Source organism: Antechinus flavipes, chromosome 1, assembly GCF_016432865.1.
Source record: "Antechinus flavipes isolate AdamAnt ecotype Samford, QLD, Australia chromosome 1, AdamAnt_v2, whole genome shotgun sequence".
NCBI lineage: Eukaryota > Metazoa > Chordata > Mammalia > Dasyuromorphia > Dasyuridae > Antechinus > Antechinus flavipes.
The window spans coordinates 336,422,699-336,448,744 of record NC_067398.1 but is presented as its reverse complement, the minus strand read 5'-3'; the positions used below and the strand labels follow the sequence as shown (position 1 = coordinate 336,448,744).

At 34.8% G+C, this 26,046-nt stretch overlaps 1 protein-coding gene across 2 annotated transcripts in view; it reads right to left on the bottom strand.

Moving 5' to 3' along the window:
• Nucleotides 1-24,710, bottom strand: part of RAB11FIP3 (RAB11 family interacting protein 3) — a 164,926-nt gene extending 140,216 nt beyond the window's left edge. For both annotated transcript variants that reach the window (XM_051968944.1, XM_051968953.1), the window contains exon 1: nucleotides 23,514-24,710. In XM_051968944.1, coding sequence (XP_051824904.1) covers nucleotides 23,514-24,608 — 1,095 coding nt within the window. In that variant the 5' untranslated portion in view covers nucleotides 24,609-24,710. The remainder of the gene's footprint in view (nucleotides 1-23,513) is intronic.
• Between the last annotated feature and the right edge of the window lie 1,336 nt (nucleotides 24,711-26,046).

Sequence of the window (26,046 nt, the reverse complement as noted above, 5' to 3'; positions counted from 1 at the left end):
TTATATATTTGATAAGAATTATGTGACGATTGCAGTGGAGAGAAAGAATTATTATTAAATATTCAAAAAATACAAATAATAGGTTATTCAACGATTGATGAAAAGCAGATATCTAATCTGCTGTTTTGATCATTTTATTACTTATCAGCCCTTTACATTTGTCTGAGGATAGATGTAGAGATGAAGTAAATTCCTATCGGTCAATTTTAAAACTTCCTAGGCATTCTAATATTGTTAAAGATTTCAAGTGGATTCATGCTGAATATATAGTATTCATGAATTATAATTACATGATATATATTATCTCAGCCCCACTACCCCTAACAAGAAATGGCCATGTTGATTTTTTTAAAATGGACTCTTCAATGTTTTCTTTTCCTTTTGAAGTATACTGTTTAAGTTACTTGTGATTATTTTAGCCAAACACTAGAAGAGGGATTTTTAAAAGTAGCTTCTCTGCATTTTCTACTTTCAGAGGGTAGTCTTGAGCATTAAGAGATCAAGTGATTTGTCCAAAGTCCAGATGTTTATGTCAGTCAAAGGAGGACCTTGAAGCCAAGTTCTTCCAGTTTTTGAGGCCAGCTCTCCAGCCATTCTGCCAATGCTGCCTCTCAAAGCCAGACTCTGATATATTCACAAACTGCTTTGAAAAAACTTCCAAAAGTAAACAATTCCATATGATATTCCATATGGTATAAAAAGATCTATTTCTAGCTTTCAATATAAAAAGGGAGTTAATATAGATGCTCCAAAATAGTTAAAGTATTCTAAGTACCTTAAACTGGTTTAACTTTTTTGAAGGGGAGGGGAGGGCAATGTAACTTTTAGAAAGTGAAACAAAACAAAGATATTGTGATTTTAGGACTATTTACAACAAAGAGTCAGGGCATCACTACAATTGTAACAATGCAAAAAATTGTTAATAATAATTAATAGTGAGCATTTATGTAGGACCTTTATATATGACTGTGTTTGAACTTCACAACAACCCAGTGAGTTAAGTGCTATCACTTCTTTACAAAAAAGGAAAATTGAGGTTAATAGAAGTTAAGCAATATGGACAGGGTTATACAACTAGGAAGAGTCTGAGGCAGGATTTGAATTAGTGGCTTCCTGCTGACTTCAGGGTCAGCACTATCTAGCTGCAATAAATATAAAGCAAAATATTCTATTTCTTAGATTGTAGAAATAACTTGTTTATTTAGTTTTCTCTAAAAAATGCAATTACATACCCATTATTTTTTTCTTCTTTTAACTATTTGAAAGGCAAGTCTTTAAAAAAAGAAGGTAGTGTAGATGAATTTGCCAGAATGTTTCAGAAAGGGTTTTTTTAAAACATCTGTCAATGTTTAATAATTAATATTACAATTCATAGAACAGAGAACAGTGCTAGGAAATTCTGACCCAAGTCCCGGATCCAATGTTTCATAATAGCCATAGTAACCATTAAAAACTTAATAGTCACCATAGACAAGAAGACACTGAAACTTGCTGAGCTTCAGTGTCCTAATTTTAAAACAGAGAAAATAATACTTATATTATCTCTTTGTGAGAAAAATATGCTTAGTAAACTATGTCATCATATAAGTGTAAACTATTATCACTATGTTCTTATAAGACTACTAGTGTCTAACATTAGAATATAGTTTTGTCTGTCTATATTACAGACATATTACAGCTATATTACAACAATTTACTCTCCTAGAAAGACCAAAGACAATCTTTATATAATATTAACTTCAAATGGAGTTAATGCAAAGCTCAGTCTAACTTGTTAAATACAGGTTTAAAGTGAAAAATGAATTTTGTGATTTAGCATGGTAATTTATGTATTATATATCTGAATATCCTTTAAGATATTGTTAAATTAACTACCTGAAACTACTATAGTAAAAAAAAAAAATTTCAATGCAAAAAAAATGAAAAATGACAAATATTTCAAAGTACTGGAAGAATGCTATGTGTATCCTTCTAAAATTTAAAAAGAAAGATTCTTTTTTCCCTCCCCCTATTTCACAAACATTTTAAAATCATAAAGTTTTTAAGGTTAAGAGCTAGTTTAAATTTCTATTGCAATCCCTTGGCACAACTGATATCCTCAATACACAGTAACTGCTCAATAAACTCTGATGATTAATATTAATTAATTCATTTCTTCTAATCTCCAAATACTCTCTCCAATGTTTTATGAAACATGACCTTAATCTAGATAGTAGAGTTTTTCTGCAAAGAAACACAGTTGTGTTTAAGGCACTACCGTAAAAGTGTTCTATAGAAAATTTCTATTTGAAATAATTATGCTCTGAATTTGCAATGTCATTTTTCCAAAGATCTCCAGGCATTTTCACTAATTTATCCTCAAAGTATCTTAATAAATATAAAACAAACAGGAATTAGCTACATCTTACACATACCCTAAAAAATGTTTTCAAAAAAATATCATTCATGATATACTCCTTTGGAGAAATTAAAACAGAATGTCATCAATTGTAGTTTGTTTTCTCTTCACATGTTCTTCTAAATATATACTAGAATCATTAGAATAAGCCGAGTCTCACATAATTTTTCCAACACTATAAAATAGCTACATGATGGAGTTATCCTTCACCCTGTCAAATAGGAAGCCAAGGAAAATTGGGAAGGTAAAAGAAAGGAAGCAGTTCGGGATTACAGATTTAAGTATTGTGTTTTGGAACAAGTTAATGAGGAGCTTTTCCTGAAGCAGATGATGTATTTCCAAAAAGTGTTTCCAAGTACTTTCTGTCTCTTCCCTTCATTGCCTATTTTGGATAATGTAGAAAAGATCTGAACTATAAGGAAGCCTGACTAAACTATCTCCAGATAAATACAATCCCAAACCTTAAAACAATAAACTCACTTCTCCTAAAATTTAAAATTACTTGCTAAAATGAAGGCACCAAAAATTCAATGGGAACAAAAATTCAATTCAATCAATGTCTACTAATTATCTATTGTAATAGGTACTATAAGCAAGTGATGTAGATGCTTGATAAGTCATGCCTCCTACTCAAAAAGAGCCTATAAGAAGATATGTACAAATAACTACAATCCAAATGATAATGTAAAGTAGAAAGTACAAAAGAGAATTATAAAAATGCTACATAAACATCGATAGGGTGGGGAGAGAGGAGGGTAAAGGAGGAAAGAGGTGAACTCCATTGATTCTAGGAGGTTAGATAAGATTTAATGGGGAGAAATAGGGCATGTAGGAAGGAAGAAAGGATTAAAGGCACAGGGGATACAGCAAGAAAAAAACAGACAGAAAAGGCCGGGTCAGTTCAGGGAACAGCAAGCAGTCAAATCTGGCTAAGATACAAAGTACAAAATTGGCTCAAAAAGTCAGATCAGAGTTTAGACAGTAAAAGGTCCTGAATGCCAAGCAAAGGAATTCTGTGCTTTCCTGTTGGCAATGGGAAGTCACAGAAGGTTTCTAAACAGGGGAATCACATGACCAGAGCTAAGCATTAAGCACTCTGGCAGTGGTACAGAGAATGGACTGGAGAAACGAGAAACTTAAGTTACCTCAAAGTTTAGAGGTAATGAGAGCCTGAACTAGAGTTGTTATAGCATTGGCAGGGAATAAATATTTTTATGATGCCTACTTATGTGGCAGAATCTGTGCTAAATATTTCTTTTGATCTGCAGGACAAACTTGAAAGGTAGATGCTGTTATCTTCATTTTGTAGTTAAGCTAAGGCAAATATAAGGGATTTGCACAGGGGCAGTGTCACAAGGTCTACTTGAATTTAGATCTTACTGATTCCAGGCCCAGCACTCTATCCACTGTGCCACCTAGCTGCCTGGAAAGGAGGAAATTTTTTAGAGATGAAACAAGACTCAGTAATCAAATGGATATCAGGACAACAAAGGAGAGGATCAATTTCTGTACTGAAGACGTTTTTGAGCCCAAGTTACTGATGTCAATTAATAGAAACAGCAAAATTAATGGGAATGTTTTTAAAGTGGAAAAGGTTTTCTAGGGGGAAATATGAATTCTATTTTGGACATGTTGAATTTGGGGTCCAAAATAGAAAACAAAATGTACAATCAAGGCTAATTAGTAATCACATATTAAGCATTTGCCATGTGCCAGTACTATGCTAGGTACTAGGGATACAAAGACAAAAATGAGGCTCTTCCCTCAAGGGTCCTAATTCTATAAGGTGAGGAAGCAAATTGAAACATGAGTCTGGTGCAAGGGAGGGTAATGCTCAAAAGTTTTAATGGGTCTTTCAGAATGCCTAATTTTCTAGTTAGCAGTTCCTTAAAAGGTATTATACCTAGATTTTTCAGATGTTTAATAAGTAATTATTTCAACAACACTGTCATTTATAATTATCATCAATCTCTATTCAAGATATGTAAATAAATATCCAAAAATATAATTATAAGCTGCTTACTAGAAAATAAGATTATTATTTTCATGGAGTTTTCCTGGATCTTCAGGAATTCTCAGGTGAAAAAACTTCTACAGCATTGGTTGGCACATTTTCTGCAAACATCAGTTTTAAGATTATAACTTAAGGTTAGCAATGAAAGATTAATCAAACTGCCCAGGATCATACAATTCAATATGTTGCCAATGTGGTATCTGAATCCATGTCTTCTTAGTTTTGAGGCTGGGTCTCTATCCATTTCAACTTGCTGCTTCTCATCCTAATCTATTCATATTTATTTGTAAATTATATACTTGTGCATGAGTCTAAGTTAATTTTATTTTTATAATTTCATGTTTGTCATTCATTTTTTTTAAAAAGTATTCTACAAAGCTAGGTAGCTCTAAATGAAAGAAATCTAGCTTCTTTCATTTAAAGACTGGCTGTGTTTACTAAATAATGACACCCACCAATAATGCAAAAGTTTGTGTTGAAATTCAGTTCATAAATTTCTGCCTTGCTGGATGTCAGTTATTTTTTAAAGATAACTGTATTTTTATATTTTGACAAATAGGCACAAAATCCATTGAAACTCTTCATTTGCAAGATTATAAATAAGTTAGAAAAATCTATTTCCATGTGTTTTAATTATACAGACATGAGAATTCACATAGGTGTCACACATTTTTAGTAACAAAATCACATAACCATAGAAGTATTTACAAAGATTCATTTTCAAAATGTTCATGGCACAAATTTCTTCTAAAAATAGTATTTTTTAAAAAATCAGAAAAATATTACCTTTTTCTGATATCAAGATACATAAGGAAAAAACACAAACATATAATAACAAAAGCATTCCCCTAATGAATAAGGGATCAAAGAATATAAGCAAACTATTCAAAAGAAGAGTTGCAAACTATTAATGAAAGATTGCTCCAAATTACTAATAATAAATTATAAGGTTTCAAATCATATCCAGGTATTGATGGTGTTTAAAAAAAAAAAAGGAAATATGATAATGAGAGAAAGGTTGTATAGGGGCAGGTATAGTAAAACAACAGTGCATTTATGCAATCATTTTGAAAAGCAATTTCAAATTATAATGACAATTAACTAAAACGTCATAGCTTTTAACCCAAAGATCCCAGTCAAGGAAGTCAAGGATACAAAGAAAGGTGCGATATAGACTAAAATAGTTATAGCAGTACTTTTGTAGTAACAAAAAATAGAAATAAAGTAGATGTCCATCAACTGGAGAATGGCCAAACAAGTTGTAGTACATATAAGCAACATAATATTATTGTGCCATTTGAGACAAATATGAAAAATATAAAGAGATAAGAAAGATTTTTATGAACTGATATAAAGTGAAATAAGCATGATCAAGAAAACAGTATACACATGGCTCCAAAAATGGACATTGAAAGAAGAAAATTGAAAGAATGCTGTATAATTATAATGACGAAGCTTAACTCCAGAAAACAGATATGAGAATCATGTCCATATCTTCTGGGCAAAGATGGATGACTGACTATGTATATGGAATTCTGCATATTTTATAGAACTCTATTGACATAGTCTTGCTAGTCATAGATAGTCATAGCCTTCCTAAACTATTTTTCCCCTTTCATTTTTTGCTATAATGACTCTATGGATTGAAAAGGGAAGGATATATTGGGAAATATATAAAACAAAAGATGGCAAAAAAAAAATTTGCTTTACTTTGAAAGACAAGTTACTAAGTTTATTTGAAAATATCTTCTCAATCATATACTATTTATAGAGACTGGTCATCACACTTGGTGCATTTATGTTTTTACAAAAGAAAGTTAGCATCTTTAAATTTGCTAATTTCTTTAAATACTTTGCCAGGGAATAACTAGAGAAATTCTGCATACAGAAAACACTAGCATATATAATCTTTGTGGTATAAGGTTTTATAGGTTTTCTGTCTATTACTGCAGCCAATGGGTCATCCCATGACTTCTTAAAAGTACACATCAAAAACCTCTGATTTGGAGGCCAATGACTAAGAAAATCAGCAATAGGAAAAAAAAAAAAAAAAACCCTTATATGGGAGAAGGGTAGCATTTGTCAAATGAAAATTTCATGATGAAATATTTGCATTTTTCCCAATACTTGACTCTAGAATTCTGCAAATGTTATCATAGCATATTGTACAACTCTTCATCCCTTTTTCCAAATACTTATTGTATTTTTCCTGTGGTTTATTTCATGAATTTGAAGATTCAGACAAATCTGTAGATGCTGCAATTATACAAGCCAATCTCTCAAGTACTCAGATGTATCTGTGATCTCCTCAATTCTGGGGTATCTTCCAACACTCAAGCAATAAGCACTGATTGAGTACTTATCATGTGTCAAGCACTGTACTAGGTGCTAGCAATTCCTGCCCTCAGAGAACATAGATTTTGTTACAGGAAACAATATGTACATAAATACATAACAGAATACATACACACACACATACACAGAGGAAAAGTAATTTGGAGTCATAGGCACTAGGAACTGGGGAGATATGTAAATTTTTTCATTTTGGAGCTTAGGATCAGAATATCATGTACAAATCAATATCTGAGCTGAGTATTGAAAGAAACAAAGGCTTTTAAGCAAGAGGCAGAGATAAAGAGGGAGTATGTTAAAGGCATGGGGCAAGTGGTGCAAAGGTGTGTAGATGGAAAATGTATGTGAAAAAGCTAGAAGTCTAGTCTATTTAAACCATAGAATGAAGAAAGGAAGATAATCTATGTAATGTTAGAAAGATAGATTGGTCATAATTGTAAAGGGCTTTAAATGACAAACAGAAGAGTTTATATTTGATTTTACAGTCAATTAGTAGTTATTGGAGTTTATTGTGAGGAGAAATGGGGTCAGACCTGGCTTTAAGAAAAGCACTTTGACAGCTATACTAAGAATTCGAGAGGATAGAGAAGAGACTATTCTAACAACTTAGTTGAGAGATGATGAAGGCCTGAAATATGGTAATGACTATGACATCAGTAAAGAGAAAGAGACAGACATCAGAGAAAAGCAGAAATAAGCAAGATTTATCTATTAACTTGTTATATGGACTTTAAATAACTTTGAGGAAGTGAGGTGACAAAATTCATTGACTAGATAAATGGTAGTGTCCTTTATAGAAATATGGAAGTTCAACAGAGTTTTGACTTTTGGAGAAAACAGCATTGTAAATTACAACCCATTTATGCCTACTTATGTGTCTCACTCTGTCCCATCAAAAATATAAAAGGGAGGAATAGGTTTTTACTCACTAGCTACTGTCCTAAAGTTGGTCAAAAAGTATTTCTTGCATCTACTTAGTGATGTGGAGCAGAATTTCCCCAACAATATCTGTACATCTATTGCAAGTACCTGTGTCATTTTTAGCTGTATATTTAAATTTGGGTGATCTGTAATTTTAGTAGCATGAGAATTCATAGCATGAGGGGATGTGGGAAAACTGGGACATTGATACATTGTTGGTAGAACTGTGTGTGAATGGATCCAATCATTCTGAAAAGCAATTTGAAACTTTGCACAAAAAGTTATCAAACTGTGCATACCCTTTGATCCAGTAATGTTTCTACTGAGATTATATACTAAAGAGATCTTAAAGAAAGGAAAGGGACCCACATGGGCAAAAATGTTTGTGGCTGCTCTTTTTGTAGTGGCTAGAAACTGGAAACTGAGTGGATGCCATCAATTGGAGAATGGCTGAATAAATTATGGTATATGAATGTTATAGAATAATATTGTTCTGTAAGAAACGACCACCAGAATGATTTCAGAGGAGAGACTTACATGAACTGATGTTGAATGAAATGAGCAGAACCAGGAGATCATTATACAAGAAGACTATACACGATAAATTCTGATGGACATGGCTCTCTTCAACAATGAGATAATTCAAACCAGCGCCACTTATTCAGTGATGAAGAGAGCCCTGTACACCCAGAAAGAGGACCATAGGAACTGAGTGTAGACCACAATATAGCATTTTCACTCTCTGTTTTTATTTGCTTGCATTTTGTTTTCTTTTTCAGTTTTTTCCTTCCTTCTTGATCTGATTTTTCTTGTGCAGCAAGATAACTGTATAAATATGTATACATAAATTAGATTTAACATACATTTTAACATTTAACATGTATTGGACTACCTTCCAGCTAGGGGAAGGGGTGGGGCGAAAGAGGGGAAAATTTGAACAAAAAGTTTTGCAAGCGTCAATGAAAAATTACCCATGCACATGTTTTGTAAATAAAAAGCTTTAGTTAAAAAAAAAAAAACAAAATTTAAAATCATCAATATTATAAAATCTTTAAACAGAAGATCTTAAGGCTGTTAAATATCCCAGTACTATACAACATGCCGTACCCAATCTATGGACTTTGTCAGCAACTTTCAGTACAAAACAGCAGCTGGAATACATGTCCAGTAACCCAAGCACTAAACCAAGATAGCACAGCTGGGCTCAATTTTTGTTTTGATTCTAAAAATTATGAAAAACAGAAGCATCCCACCAAAAATGTGACCAAAGCCATGCCAACTCAAGAAAGAAACAACTCTTCCTTCTGAGCTGTCACAAATTCATCAGAAATAGTATGTAATGTCAATATAAAGTTATTATAAAATAAAATAAAATATTCATATTAAAAAAAAGAAATAGTATGTAAAACTTAACACCAAGCATTATGACTTGAATTAATGAACAGATATTCAAATAACTTCTTTCTGCTAAAAAGCAATCTGCTTTAGAGTTCACTGAAGTCTTCTCTACTATTCTTTTTCCTTCATAAGCTCTTGCATATAGTAAAATAAAGCTCTTGAAATATTTAATCTTTCTCTCTCTTATTTATGGTATCATATTTCTCCCTGGGAAATTAATTAGAAATATAGTAGGTTAGATCATGGAGAATGTTATGGTCTTAGTAGTAAAGTTTTAATAAAACCATAAGCATTTTCTAATGAACATTCATGCAATTAACAAGAATAACCAATCTTGTAATAGTAGGCAACTGAACATACTAATTCAATATTGTATAAGGTTCAACAAATTTAGCAATAGAAAAAAAAAATCCTAAGTTTCTTCATAATTATTTTGTTAGCTAATGACTCTAAATATATTAATGGTTAGACTGCTTTGGGGGTCTAAAGAAAAGAATTGGTTGTAATATCACTTGAGTTTAATACTGCTATGACTAAAGTCTGGTCTCCCTCAAAAAATTATATATTGAATTTTAAGCATTGAAAGCACACTTTATTGCCCCTATATTTTAGTCTCTGGACCAAAACAGTATTTATCTATTATTTGCCAAGGGTTACATCTATAGCAAGGAGCAATATGCAACATTCAAAAACCTTTAAGAGCTTAGTTACATCAGTCAAAAGAGTTCCTGTCTATAATACTAGAACAAAGAAGGGTCCCAACTCTTATCCAAAGAATCATGGAAGTGGATCACAGCCAAGATGATGAAATAATGGCAGGCATTCCCCTGAACTCTCCCAAATTCCCCTTCAAACAACTTTAAAAATAATGCCTCAAAACAAATTCTGAAGTAGCATAACCAATAAAGAGATGAAATGAAAACCATTTCCCAGTCCAAAACAACTTAGAAAGTCAGAAAGATGAGAGTAAAGCATAGTGCAAGCCCAGGTCACGTCTTAGCAAGCCAACACCAGGCCTTGGGGGCATATGTATCAGCTAGCACCTGGAGGTCTCAGGCCATAGGCTGTAAGGAGCTCAAACAACTGATGAGAAAAAAGATTTGTTAGCACTGGATGCTAGCCTCTGTCACATTATCCATACTTAGCATTTTAAGTCCTAGTCCCATGGTGAGGAAGAGCAAAAGCACACTAGAATATGTGGCTGCAGGGCTGCAGGAATCTTGGTCACATTTCCAGGGCAGAAAATACTGCTTGTGGTTGCTCACAGATCAAAGCACAGGCCAGGAATGCAATAAACACATCTCTCCTTAAATCATGCCACTTTCAAAGAACTAAAAATTTGCAGGACCTCCCCTGCCCTCCCCCCCCCCAAAAAAAAAAAAAAAAAAAAAACTATCTCTGAAATCTAAAGCTTGAGATACTAGCCCTTCCACATCAGAAGTAGAGCCCAACTTTAATATAAAGTTAAAAGTCAAGAAACAGGCTGAGAAAGGAGCAAACAAAAGAAAAAGAAACTGACCATAGAAAGTTATTATGGTGACAGGAAAAGGTCAAAACACAACTTCAGAAGATAGCAGAGTCAAATCAGCTACAAGTAAAACCACAAAGAAAAATATGAACTGGTTTCAGTCCCCAAAGAAAGAATTCCTGAAAGAACTCAAAAAGAATTTAAAAAACCAAATAAAAGAAGCAGAGGAAAAATTGGGAAAATAAATGAGAATGATGCAAAAAAAATGGAAAAAAAAAAGGCAATGGCTTGGTAAAGGACACACACACACACACACACACACACACACACACACACAAAACACTGAAGAAAAGAACACCTAATAAACAGAATAGGAAAAATGATAAAAGAGGCACAAAAATCCACAAAAGAGAACTCTTTAAAAAGCAGAGTTGGTCAAGTGGAAAAAGTTGTACAAAAACTCAATGAAAAGAATAACTCTTTAAAAAGTAGAATTTGTCAAATGAAAAAAGAAGCACAAAAGCTCATTGAAGAAAATAATTTCTTAAAAATTAAAATTGGGCAAATGAAAACTATGACTCCATGAGACATCAAGAAACAATATAACAAAATTAAAAGAATAAAAAATGTGAAATATTTCACTGGAAAAAAAAAACACCCTGGAAAATAAATTCAGGAGAGATAATTTAAGAATTATTGGACAACCTAAAAGCCATAATTTAAAAAAAGAGGCTAGACATATTTCAAGAAATTATCAAGAAAAATTGCCCTGCAGCCTTCTTTGTAGTGGCCAGAAACTGGAAACTGAGTGGATGCCCATCAATTGGAGAATGGCTGAATAAATTGTGGCATATGAATGTTATGGAATATTATTGTTTCATAAGAAATGACCAGCAGGATGATTTCAGAAAGGCCTGAAGAGACTTACATGAACTAATGCTGAGTGAAATGAGCAGGACCAGGAGATCATTATATAACTCAACAACAATACTATATGATGATCAATTCTTTTTTTTTTCTGCTTTAATTTTTTTAAATAACTTTTTATTGATAGAACGCATGCCAGGGTAATTTTTTACAGCATTATCCCTTACATTCACTTCTGTTCCAATTTTTCCCCTCCCTCTCTTCACCCCCTCCCCTAGATGGCAAGCAGTCCTTTATATGTTGAATAGGTTACAGTATATCCTAGATACAATATATGTGTGCAGAACCAAACAGTTTTCTTGTTGCACAGGGAGAATTGAATTCAGAAGGTATAAATAACCCGGGAAGAAAAACAAAAATGCAAGCAGTTTATATTATGATAATCAATTCTGATGGACTTGGCCCTCTTCAACAATGAGATGAACCAAATCAGTTTCAATAGAACAGTAATGAATTGAACCAGCTATACCCAGTAAAAGAACTCTGAGAAATGAGTGTAAACCACTACATAGAATTCCCAATCTCTCTATTTTTGTCCATTTGCATTTTTGATTTCCTTCACAGGTTAATTGTACACTATTTCAAAGTCCGATTCTTCTTGTGCAGCAAAATAACTGTATAGACATGTATATTGTATTTAACATATACTTTAACATATTTAACATATATTGGTCTATCTGCCATCTGGGGGAGAGGGTAGGGGGAAGGAGGAGAAAAAAATGGAACAAAAGGTTTTGCAATTGTCAATGCTGAAAAATTACCCATGCATATATCTTGTAAATAAAAAACTATAATAAAAAAAAAAGAAAAAACTGCCCTGATATTCTAGAACTAGAGGGCAAGATAGAAATTGAAAGAATCTACCATTCACCTACTTACTGAAAGAGATTCCAAAATGAAAATTCTAGCTCCCAGGTCAAGGAAATAATATTATAAACAGCTAAAGAGAAACAATTCAAATATCATGGAGCCATAATCAGGATAACAAAGGATTTACCAGTTTTTGTATTAAAGGATTGGAGGACCTACAATATGATATTCTGGAGAGCAAAGGAGTTTGGATTACAACCAATAATCACCTACCTAATAAAAATGAGAGTGTAATCCTTCAGGGGGAAATGAAATTTATTTAATGACATAAAGGACTTTCAAGCATTCCTGATTAAAAGAACAGAACTGAATAAAAAATTTGACTTTTAATTATCAGACTCAAGAGAAGAATAAAAGAATTAATAGGAAAGAAGGATTCAATAAGGTTAAATTGCTTACATTCCTACATGGGAAGATGATATTTACAACTCCTAAGAACATCATTATTAAGGCATTTAGAAAGAATATATACATAGAGGGAGGGTATGTGTATAAATTGATTGTGATGATAAAACCTAAATTTAAGGTTTTAAATTTTTAAAAAAACCTAAATTAAGGTTCAGGAAAGAGGGAATACACTGGGAGAAGGGGTAAAGGAGAAGCAGAATGGGGTAAATTATGGAGAAAAAGATGAAGGGGAAATTGTGGACAACACTTTAGTCTACCTTTCATTGCACTTGATTCAAAGAGGAAATAATATATTCACTCAATGGGATATAGAAATTTTACCTTATAGGGAATTAGAACAGGAAGAGGATAAGAAAAAGGGTTGAGGGAGGGTATTAAAAAGAATGTGGGAAAATTGGGATACCAAAACATTGTTGGTGGATTTATGACTGATCCAATCACTTAGAGAACTTAGAGAACAATTTGAAACTATGTCCCAAAAGCTATAAAACCATGCATATCCTTTGACCCAACAATATTACTACTGGCACTGTAAAGAAACGAGATTTATTTTTTTAAGGAAAAGAACCTATATGGACAAAAATATTTATAGCAGCTCTTTTTATGCTAGCAAAGGACTGGAAAATGAAATGATGTCCATCAACTGGGATATGGTTGAATAAGTTGTGGTTTATGATTGTGATAGAATACTATTGTGCTATAAGAAATGATGAGCAGCAGAAAAATCTGGAAAGACAATATGAACTGATGCAAAATGAAATGAATAGAACCAGATAATACTGTATACAGTAACAGCAATGATGTTCAAAGATCAACTGTGAATGACTTGGCTATTCTTAGCAATAAAGGAATTCCAGACAATGCTGAAGGACTTAAAATGAAAAATGCTATCCATATCCAGAGAAAGAATTAGAACCTAAATGTAGACTGATGAATACTTTTTTTAAAACTTTTTTCCTTAGTTTTTTTTAAATTTATGCTTTTTCACACAATGTAACATGGAATTATGTTTCATATAACTGCACATATATAATCAAATTTCTTTCCTTCTCAATGAGAAGAGAGGGAAAGAATTTGGAATGCCAAAAAAAAAATTTAAATGAATGTTAAAAATTGCATGTAAATAGAATAAGAAAAAAGAAAAGAAATTATGAGCAAAATAGTTTTAGAAAAATCTAGAAAGATCTAGATGAACTGATATAAAGCCTAGTGAGCAGAACAGTATGCATAGTGATATTAACATTGTATGATCTCTAACATATATTGGACTGCTTGCCATCTAGGGGTGGAGGGAGGGGAAAAATCGGAACAGAAGCAAGTGCAAGGGATAATGTTGTAAAAAAAAAAATTACCCTGGCATGGATTCTGTCGATATAAAGTTATTATAAAATAAAATAAAATATATATAAAAAAACATTGTATGATAGTCAACTTTGAATGACTTAGCTATTCTCAACCATAAATGAGCTAAAGCAATTCCAAAGGACTTACAATGAAAAATGCTATCCACCTTCAGAGAAAGAACTGATAAGAGTCTGAATACAGATGAAAGTATACTTTTTCTGATTTTATTTTTCTTGTCTATTTTTTTTGGGGGGGGTGGGAGAGGAGGAGTAAGGCTGGTTTTTTTTCACAACATGACTAATGGAAATATGTTTTGTATAATTGCACATGTATAACCTATAGGAAATTATCTGTCTTCTCAATGGGAGGTAAGAAAGGAAGGGAGAGAGAATTTGGAACTCAAATTTTAAAAAAATTAACGTTAAAATTTGCTTTTAAGTTGTATTTGGAAAAAAATTTTTTTAAAGAATTATGAAAGCAGGAAGGCTTAGAATATTGGTAGCAAAGAAACCCTAGCAGGGCAAGAAAGGAAAATGAGTTATTTTACTCCCAGACATGGTGTTGCTGAGGTGAGCATAAACAGAATTCTTCCTAATAGTAGCTCCATTCCCATAATTATTAAAAAGGACAACGACTAATATTTTTCAAACAAAATCATTGGAAAGCACATAATACTTCTTATATATGACCTTCTTTGTTGGATGTTGATTGTCAGGTTACATGTATTTTTAATTAAATAAAATGTAAATTCAATCTCTGTTTTTTTCCTGAGAAATTGTAATTGATTATATATTCCAATGATCAAAAGTGAACTTTTTAAAAAATTTATTTTAATAGTATTTTTTCAATTACATGAAAAGATGATTTTCAACATTCACTTTTGTAAGATTTTGAGTTCTAATTTTTTCCTTCCCTTCCTCCTTTATATTTCCTTTCCCCATGCTAGCAAGTAATCATATAAATTATATATGTACATTATTTTTATGATCATAGCTGATCATCATACAACCTTGCTCTTGCTGTGTACAATGCTCACTTCACTCAGCATCAATTCACATAAGTCTTTCCAGGCTTTTCTGAAATCTATCATTCATTTTTTCTTACAGAACAATAATATTCCATTAGATTCATATATCATAACTCATTCAGCCATTCCCCAATTGATGGGTATCCCTTCATTTTCCAATTCTTTGCCACCACAAAAAGAGCTACAACAAATATTTTTGTTAATGTGGGTCCTTTTCCCTCTTTTATGATCTCTTTGGGATATAGATTCAGTAGTAGTAGTGCTGCATCAAAGAGTATTCACAGTTATTGAAATATGTTTAAAAAGATTGCACATATTTAACCTAAATCAGATAACTTGCTGTTTTGGGGAAGAAGGTAAGGGAAGAGCGAAGAAAATTTTGGAACACAAAATCTTACAAAATTAATGCTGAAAACAATCTTTACGTATATTTGGGAAAAAAAATATCATTGAGTAAAATGTAAAAAAAAAAAAAAAAAGTAGCAATCACAGTTTTATAGTCCTTTGAACATAGTTCTAAATTGCTCTCCAGAATAGCTGGATCAGAAAAGTGAACCTTTATTATAACATACTTTCATAATTTACAGTAAACAAGTACAATTTATAATCTGAAGAAATCATACCATCTATTTTTTAAAAGGTTCACTTATAGTCCTCTTTTCATGATTTCAAGTGTTAATTTCTTTTGAAACTCTATTACATTATACCACACTAGATCTGTTACAAAATGATATAATGAAATTCAAATGCAGCATAAAATTGTCAAGAAAACAGTAAAAGATATTCATTTTATATACATACATATATATATAATCTGCTCAGAAAGGTGTTTATATTAGATAATAAACATGATATCTGCAAATTCAGATTACTTACATGCTAATTCAATTCGAAGTTTATTTTATTTGTGCCTACCATATACAAGGCTCTTCAATAATAGAGGTGAATAAAGTTAATATCTTCTCCAACAATGAATAAATGTAACATTTGGTAGAATTGATATATACTATCAGATGCTATGTGAATTGTTCTTACTTAGAAGTTTTTATTTGTTACAAGGAAGGGTTCAGTCAATGACAGATTGGAGGGATAAGCGAAAATGAGAGGCAAAAATAAAATCATAAAAAAACTTTTAAAAAAGATACTTGCTAGAATTTACATATTAAAATACTTATCAAGTTAACTATTAAATAACCCAGCAATTTGAGTCACAGTCAATAAGCCTAGTCTATCATTTGACCAGACTTTGTTAATGAAATCCCTCTAGAAAGACTTGGTTTGTTACTATTTAATATTGTAGTAGAAATGCTAGCTTTGGCAATAAGAGTTGAGAAAGAGATTAAAGGAATAAGAATAGGCAATGAAGAAACCAAATTATCACTCTTTGCTGATGATATGATGGTATACTTAGAGAACTCCAGAGACTCTACTAAAAAGTTATTAGAAACAATCCATACCTACAGCAAAGTTGCAGGATACAAAATAAACCCACATAAGTCATCGGCATTCTTATATATCACTAACAAAACCCAACAGTTAGAGTTACCAAGAGAAATTCCATTTAAAGTAACTACTGATTGTATAAAATATTTAGGAATCTATCTGCCAAGGGAAAATCAAAAACTTTATGAGCAAAACTACAAAACACTTTCCACACAAATTAAGTCTGTTCTAACCAACTGGAAAAATATTAAATGCTCTTGGATTGGGCGAGCAAATATAATAAAGATGACAATACTACCTAAACTAATCTATTTATTTAGCGCTATACCAATCAGACTCCCAAAAAACTACTTTGATGACCTAGAAAAAATAACAACAAAGTTCATATGGAAAAACAAAAGGTCAAGAATTTCAAGGGAATTAATGAAAAAAAAAATTAAATGAAGGTGGCCTAACTGTACCAGATCTAAAATTATATTATAAAGCAGCAGCTACTAAAACCATCTGGTATTGGCTAAGAAATAGACTAGTTGATCAATGGAATAGGTTAGGTTCAAAGGACAAAACAGCCAATAACTTTAATAATATAGTGTTTGACAAACCCAAAGACCCCAGTTTTGGAGATAAGAACACATTATCTGACAAAAATTGCTGGGAAAATTGGAAATTAGTATGGCAGAAACTAGGCATTGACCCACACTTAACACTGTACACCAAGATAAGGTCAAAATGGGTTCATGACCTAGGCATAAAGAATGAGATTATAAATAAATTGAAAGAGCATAGGATAGTTTACCTCTCAGACCTGTGGAAGAGAGATGAATTTATGACCAAAGAAGAACTAGAGATCACTATTGACCACAAAATAGAAAATTTTGATTATATCAAATTGAAAAGTTTTTGTACAAACAAAACAAATGCAGACAAGATTAGAAGGGAAACAATAAACTGGGAAAACATTTTTACAATCAAAGGTTCTGATAAAGGCCTCATTTCCAAAAATATATGGAGAATTGACTCTAATTTATAAGAAATCAAACCATTCTCCAATTGATAAATGGTCAAAGGATATGAATAGACAGTTCTCAGACGAAGAAATTGAAACTTTATAGACATATGAAAATATGCTCCAAATCATTATTAATCAGAGAAATGCAAATTAAGACAACTCTGAGATACCACTACACACCTGTCAGATTGGCTAGAGAGACAGGGAAAGATAATAAGGAATGCTGGAGGGGATGTGGGAAAACAGGGACACTGATACATTGTTGGTGGAATTGTGAACACATCCAGCCATTCTGGAGAGCAATTTGGAACTATGCTCAAAAAGTTATCAAACTATGCATACCCTCTGATCCAGCAGTGTTTCTATTGGGCTTATACCCCAAAGGGATACTAAAGAAGGGAAAGGAACCTGTATGTGCCAAAATGTTTGTGGCAGCCCTGTTTGTAGTGGCTAGAAGCTGGAAAATGAATGGATGCCCATCAACTGAGAATGGTTGAGTAAATTGTGGTATATGAACGTTATGGAATATTACTGTTCTGTAAGGAATGACCAGCAGGATGAATACAGAGAGGACTGGCGAGACTTACATGAACTCATGCTAAGTGAAATGAGCAGATCATTATATACCTCAACAACAATACTGTTTGAGGATGTATTCTGATGGAAGTGGATCTCTTCCATAAAGAGGGCTAATTCAGTTTCAATTGATCAAGGATGGACAGAAGCAGCTACATCCAAAGAAAGAACACTGGGAAATGAATATAAACTGCTTGCATTTTTGTTTTTCTTCCCGGGTTATTTATACCTTCTGAATCCAATTTTCCCTGTGCAACAAGAAAACTGTTCGGTTCTGCACACATATATTGTATCTAGGATATACTGTAACCTATTCAACATGTAAAGGACTGCTTGCCATCTGGGTGAGGTGGTGGAGGGAGGGAGGGGAAAAATCGGAACAGAAGTGAGTGCAAGGGATAATGTAAAAAATTACCCTGGCATGGGTTCTATCAATAAAAAGTTATTTTAAAAAAACAAACGAAATATTAATCACCCAAATTAAAAAAAAAAGACTTGGTTTTTAAAAAGCAACTCTTTAAATATGTTTTTTCCTTTAACTTACTTACATGAATTAAGTAAGCTCTAAACTTCCTTCATTATTTTGTCTATTGACCAGTTTATAGAACAGTGTTGGTTAAACTATCTGTCAAGTAAAGAGTAGATCCAAGATTAAAAGCCCAAAATGATTTTTGTAAAGGGGAACATGATACAATGAAAATGGCAATGACCTTGGAATCAAAAGCTCTTTATTAGCCATATGACCATGGCCAAGTCATTAATCTTGCTGTTTTCTAATCTATTACTATCAAATGAGTATACTAACCCTTGTATTATTAGCTACCTTACCAAGTTGTAAGGGTTGACCTTTTTAAAACACTGCTATGTAAATATCAGCTATTTTTTGCTTTCTCTGTGATTATAAGACTAGATAACAGCTACTCCATCCATCCAACTCAAAGACCACTCTTCCTTTCCTTTTAGCTTTTTTGGATTCTTGGTAAATGAGTGGATTATAGGAAGGGAAGGGCAAAGACAAGTATAAAAGGTGGTAGAATTTTGCTTATGCCTCCATATTAGTTCCCTTCCCCCAAAGAAGTCAACCTTAGTGAGCCAAACTTATAAATAAATTTCTAAAATTGCAACCTGACCAGAATATACTTAGAGGATTAACCAAAATCAAAGTCTGATTATATTTCCTAAAGAGTTTTATGATATTCCACAGAAATATCTTTAACTTCTGAAATTTGATGAAATCTGAATTAATGCAGAAGTAGCCACTAATAGAATCTCCCAACAAACAGTCAAGACCAGTCAAATTTTACAGAAGACAAAGATGTGGAGCACCTGTGTCAAAAGGAATAAAGTGAAAACTGTATTTGTGGTCATTTTCATATTTTCCCTATATTTCATATTTTTCCCTTTTCAAAAGTCTTATAGCACTATAAACAATTTCTTTTCCCTTCTTTGTATAACTGGTATAAAAATTACTATATACATATCTGATCTCTTTTATTAGCATTAATAATTAGCATTCTCTCCTTGAGAGAAGGAACTGTATTTTTCTTTTATCTTTATATTCTCGGGTTTTAGCATAATATCTGGCAAATACTTCAGTATTTCATTACTGTAATTTCATCAGATTATCCTCACCAACAGAGATTATAACTGACTCTTAATTCATGATTTTTGAGCAGTGAAATGGCTAAAAAATTCATCATCATGTGGTTCCCCTGGTGGTGAACCTATCTGAACTTAACCTGGCTGGTCTTTGGACAGCAGATATACACTATCAAGGATTGTCTATAATTGAAGTCTTCCAACTTGGTAAAATTTGCCTCACAGGCACATCTTTTAAGAACCCAGAGTCACCTTTCTGCCTTGAAGAATGCTAGAATTGCTAGAATTTACATATCAAAATACTTATCAAGTTAACTATTAAATAACCCAGTAATTTGAGTCACAATCAATAAGCCTAGTCTTTCATTTGATCAGACTTTGTTTATGAAATCCCACTAGAAAGATTTGGTTTTTAAAAAGCAACTCTTTAAATATTTGTTTTTTCCTTTAACTTTATGCCATGAAGAAGGTAATGCTTCAGGCTTGCACAAATAGGTTATGAGATATTTATTGAATTAATTCATTGTTTTAACCAACTAAATAGCAATTCAAACTTTTCTCACCAATAAGGAAGACAAACAGTCCTTCAAATGGATATAATTTTAAGTATCTAGAAGTCAATAAGATGAAACTTTGCTCAAAGTATTTTCTGGCTACTAAATGAGTACACATGATTTATAGAAATCAAGTAAGATAAATAGGAAAGTTCTAAAGTCAGAAAAAGATATAAGAAAATTTTATCGAAGTATTTGATAATAAAAATAGCTAAAAATAGCTCTATTTTGTTCTGAAGCTTACAAAGCAAGTTATGCATATTAACTCATCTGAGCCTTACAACAACTCTAAGATAATATTATCCTCATTTTACAAATGACTTGCTTTTGGTCACACAGCTAGTGTTAGAGGTAGAATCTGAACTCAGGATTTCCTGACTCTAAGTCAGAATTCTATGTTATGTTCTTTCCCAAACACCAAGATTTCCCACAATGCTGCAACTTAATGATCTGTACAAGATCATAAGTACAAACTGAAACCTATCTATATTCTTAAGTTATATGGCATAATGGTTAAAGTAAAACATCATACAATTATATAGAAAGCAAAGACAGCCTCAAAATACAAACACCACAACACTATTAATAGAGACAACCAATATGGTAAATGTAGAATTAGCAGATGTGTTGCTTCTCAGCTACACTCTCATTCTAGATAGAAATACTACACAAGGATGACTTTCAAAAGCAGATATATGTCATTTAATAACAGTGAAATTAATAGATACTTTCAGAATGTAAAAAGGTACCAGAAGACAAAAATGGTAAATATTAGTGGCTTTGAGATGATAGGCACATCAATGCCCTATTGTTAGAATTAAGAATTTATCTGACCATTCTGAACACAATCTATAATTATTCTAGAAAAGGCACGAAACTTTATGTACTATCAGACCCAAAGATTAATGGGGGACTCTTTTAGGTTATATAGTTAGAGCTAGAAAGAGCCACTAAAACTATGTATTCCATTTTACAGACTAGGAAAATGAGGCCCTAGGAGATTGTGACTTACCTAAGATCACTTAAAGTAATACACATAGGAGGTATCCATCATACTAAGTATGAAATGAGGTTTATGGCCAAGGCATTAGTTTGTTTTATCTAAATATACTTTTTTGTCACACAGAGGGTTTTGTGTTAGGAGTGGGAACTGAGGGAGGGGAGTCTGATGTTATTTAGAAGTAACAACATCATAAAGATTTTCCTACTCAAGGAACCATGATACAGTTATATTGCCCTATATGTACAATATGCTCTAGACAACAGATATCATAAATATTGCATTGTTATAGAGAGGGCTGATTTACAAAGATTATTACAGTAAGTAAACAGCATCCTGAATAGTTGATATTATATTTTGTATTCAAAAGGATTTCTGCTTAAATTGTGAATATTCTTTAATGAAAGAACAAGGAGCCAGCAAAATATAAAATTCTATCAGTACCATCTATCTATCATTACCCTGTAGTTTACCAAAAAAAAAAAAAAAAAGTGGGTAGACAATCAACACCATTGCTATTAGCAAGGTCACATAAGAACTGACATCTTGTACTTTATACACAAATGCAAATATGTATCTGGAAATGATGAGCTTTAAGTTGTGAAAAGGTTGGTAACTTAAGAATAACTTAAGTTAAGATTTGGTAACAACGTTTAAAAATTTCAACAGATGTAATCAACAGGCAATGTTTAATGAGAACTTTCTGGAAAAACTAGTGGAACTCTTAAGGTAAACTGAAAACTTAATTATGTCTATCACTAACAAAATCTTGCAATAAAACTTACAAGAAAATTCCTATTTATAGTTAGAAGCATGTATAAAAGGTATGCATATGAAGCACTGGAGATGGTTGTAACAGATTACTTGATTTGGAATCATTCAAATCCCACTTATGATACTTCCTAAGCTATGTGGTCATGGTCAGATCACTTCACTGCTCAAGGCCTCAGTTTTTTCATCTATATTGAAGGTGATATACTTGTACAGCCTACTTCACAGATCTGCTGTGAGCTAAGGGCCTGTGTAAATATTATGATTAGTGACCAGTTTAGTCATGGAGAAAAATAACTATTTGACTTCAGTTTCCTTAGATGTAAAATAAGAGGGAGTTAGAGTAGATGAGATTGAGCGAGTGATTTAAATTCTCTGAGCTACAGTGCCCACATCTATAAAATGAGGGAGTGGTCTCTGAGGTTCCTTCCAGCTTTGGATCTACAATATGCCATGATTATCTCTTGTTGGAGAAAATCCCTGTGTCCTGGAGGCTTAAGCTGAAGAGAAGAGGGAAGAACTGACAGGCAGGAAGAGGAATCCCCCCCAGCAGCAGCATCACTGCAGGCTGTAGCTGCCAAGCCAAAAGGCTGCTTGCTGACTGTACAGAGCCCTTGAGCTTCCTGCCTGGTAGCTCAGGCAGAGGGAGTTTGCCTGAGGTTCCAGAGGTAGCTGGTTCAAACTCAACCTTCCCTTCCAACACTAATCATCTGTTAATTTGTGCATTTAGTAATTAATTCAAAGGCCCATAAACAGAAAATAAATTACAAGTTAGGGAAAAATTACTCTATTTTTTCTTGGCTCAAAATAAAATTTAAATATCCATTATTTAGAAAAATTCTTACCCATACATTTTAAATAATTTTCAAAACTTGAAGCTACTAATAGGTCCTTAACTGCTCCAACAGAATAGGAATTTTTTAGGTCCTAGATTTTAATGCATTAATTCACCACCCCTCCTCAAAAAAAAAAAAAAAAAAAAACAAAACACAGCAATTTAACTTCAGGTTTTTGGTTCAGGTTGGCTCTTTAAACTTTATATTTAAGACTCTTATGTTCTGAAGTTGATAAAATTATTCTCACTAGTTCTAGAAAATACTGTATTTGTGGGAGAATAATACAAAACCAAAATTTTAAGATGGGGGAGGGGAAAAGGTGAAAAGGATTCAACGAAGTATGATCAAAGATAAAGGATACTCCAGTGATAAAGGATACTTCAGTTTGAAGGGAGAAAAAAAACTCCTAAAGCTATTATCTTGATTACATATATTTAAAGATTGCCCTACATTTAGTGTAAATAGATATACTAGTGACATTATTTGTTCATGATGGAAGAATCTCTTCTAGGGATAAATTTTCAGATGAAATAAAAACAAAAAAGACATGTTCAAGGACATACAAACAGTTACCCAAATCAGAAAATTTTTAGATTACCTGTTCTGCACCATAAACTGTGGCAAACTGAACAAACTCTTCTATACGGACAAAACCATCCCCATCTCTGTCTAGGGCATCAAATACAGCTCTGAGGCGAGGTCCATCTTCTTGACACCCTGAAGGCTCATTTGGAATAGGTTCAGTCTGGTTGAAATCAGAGGATTGGCCTAGGTTATTCTGGACTATATCTAACTTCAGATCACACAAAGTGGAAGTAGTGAAAGAGGGAAAGAAGTTTATTTCATTACTAATTTGGTAACTATGATTTAAATCTTCCGCACTTAATGAAACACTTTTCTGGCATCTTCCGGGCACATAATCCTCTGGCTCTTTAGTCCAGGAAAAAACTGGATCAAGTTCTGAAAGCTGGGTTTTGGGATCCGGGCAAGCAGCCTGATCCATGCCTAAGTAAAAATCTCTTTGATCCTGAAGAATGTCATCACTTTCTTGAAGGCAATTTTCTGTACATGATTCCTGCTCCCTAAAATCGATGCTCAATTGTAAATCATGTGGAGGTGACTGAGGTGGGCCCAAATCAAGAGCATAAATGTCCTCCTGCTCTTGCTCTTCTGGACCTGTTAATCTGTCGGAGACTACCGGATCCTGCACCAAGGTAAGAGTTGTATTAAAATCCTCTTCAGAAGAATCATTATTAACCACACCTAGCAAAGACATCTGCTTGTCACTAACAGGTAAATCCCGATCGATGTCAGGGACAGAAGTATTATTGGTCTCTTGATCCAAGAGACAGAGTTCTTGATTTTCTAATCGATACAAATATTTGATGGGTCCTTCAGGAAATAAGTCTTGGTGGAGCTTCACCTCCCCCAAAACTTGCTGGAAAGCCACGGACCCCGTTTCCTGCAGAACAGGCCCTAGAAGCACCGAGGACTGTGGGGGGGTCTCTGGAGGTAGCAGCACCAGATCGGGACCAGGCACCTGCCTCCTGGATTCCTCGGATACTTTCTCCAGGTCCATGAGGAAGTATTTCCCCTTCTGCTCCGGGAACAGGTCCCCAAACGTAAGCAGGGAGTCCGACGTGGTCCCAGCTGATGCAGATAGAGTCACATATAAATCCGGCTCCATTTTCATGGGAAGAAAACCGGCCAGGGCGGCCACGAAGGAGAAGCAGCCCCCACCCCGCCCCCACCCCCTTACAACCGAGGCGAGGCTGCGGCCCGCGACGGCGGCTCAGCGCGGTGGGTGATTCCCTGCGGCTCGGGACGCAGACAAAAGACCTCCTCAGACACAGCAGGAGAAGAAGGAGGAGGAGAAGGAGGACGGGCGGCGGCGGCTGCCGAGAGCATCACTGCATCCGCGCGGGAGCCCCTGTCCTGCGGAGACTACCAGAGCCCCCAGCGCCGGGAGCAGGCGATGCCGCTGTTGGGGCCGTCGGGCCCCCGCATCCATCTTGACCACCGACGCCCCTCATCTCTCCACACCCGCCAGGAGCGGCAGGGAGGGGGCCATGGAGGCCCACGATTAGGGAGGAAGGGAAAGGGCTGGGATGAGATCGGTTTGGAGTGCGGTAGCGGGCCCACAAGCCCAAGGAGAGGACCACCGACCTGGTCGCTGTATTCTCGGTTCGATCCCCGAAGCTGAGGGGGCGGAGGGTAGCCTGAGAGTCTGGAGGCAGCGGAGCTCGAGTCTTAGCCCCGCCCCTTTTCCTGGCTGCGTGGCGTCAACACGTTCATGGGCGTCGGGATTGCCTCCGCCCCCTGCGAGGATGACTATAAAAGAGCGGCGCGAGACCTCGATTTAGGCCCTGCTGCGGCGGGCTCCGGAATGAATGATGTGGTACGTGGAAACGTGAGAGTTTTGAAAGAGCTCCTTCCTCACGCTCCAGGACTTTTCTTTCCACCCCCTAGAAAAAGGAGGTTGGACTACGGAAATGGAGCTGCTCCAGGTGTTGAATCCTGGGGACCTACCAGGTGGCCCTGTGGTTCTCGCTCTGGGAAAGGAGGAAAGAGAAGTGAGAACTGCGGGGTCGCCGCCGCCGCCGCCGCCGCCGCTGCTGCCTGGGCGATGACGTCACCTTATTGCCTTGTGCTGGGGTGCGCGGAGGTGGTGCTGAAGAATAGGAGATCTGGGACCGTGCTGGTTCCCAGCCTCCTCCCCCACACCTCTCTAGAGGATTGGTACTGTCCTCGTCCTCAAGGAGAGGCAGCCTTCCCTATATAGTGACAGGGTGTGCGGCACAGCGTGGCCTCAGTGCCTAGGACCGCCCCGACCAGCTGGAGCGTCTGTCGTCCGCTTTCCTCTCACAGTAAACCCCACCACCACCCATTCTCGGCTAAAATTATGGACGCCCCCCAGACTGACAGGACCTCTGAAGTCCGAGTCTGCTCAGAGGGGAGGGAGGCTGCATCTGCCTCCCCCTCCGCTGCCCCACCACAGACACACCCCGCTCTGCCCTTGCCTCGAGGGAGCCGGCCCGCATTCCTCTCTCTACATCCCTCGCCCTCCCCTCGGCCCAGGACTGGGCTGGGGAACAGAAGCTTATTGGCTCGAGCTCCTGGGAGCAGGTCAT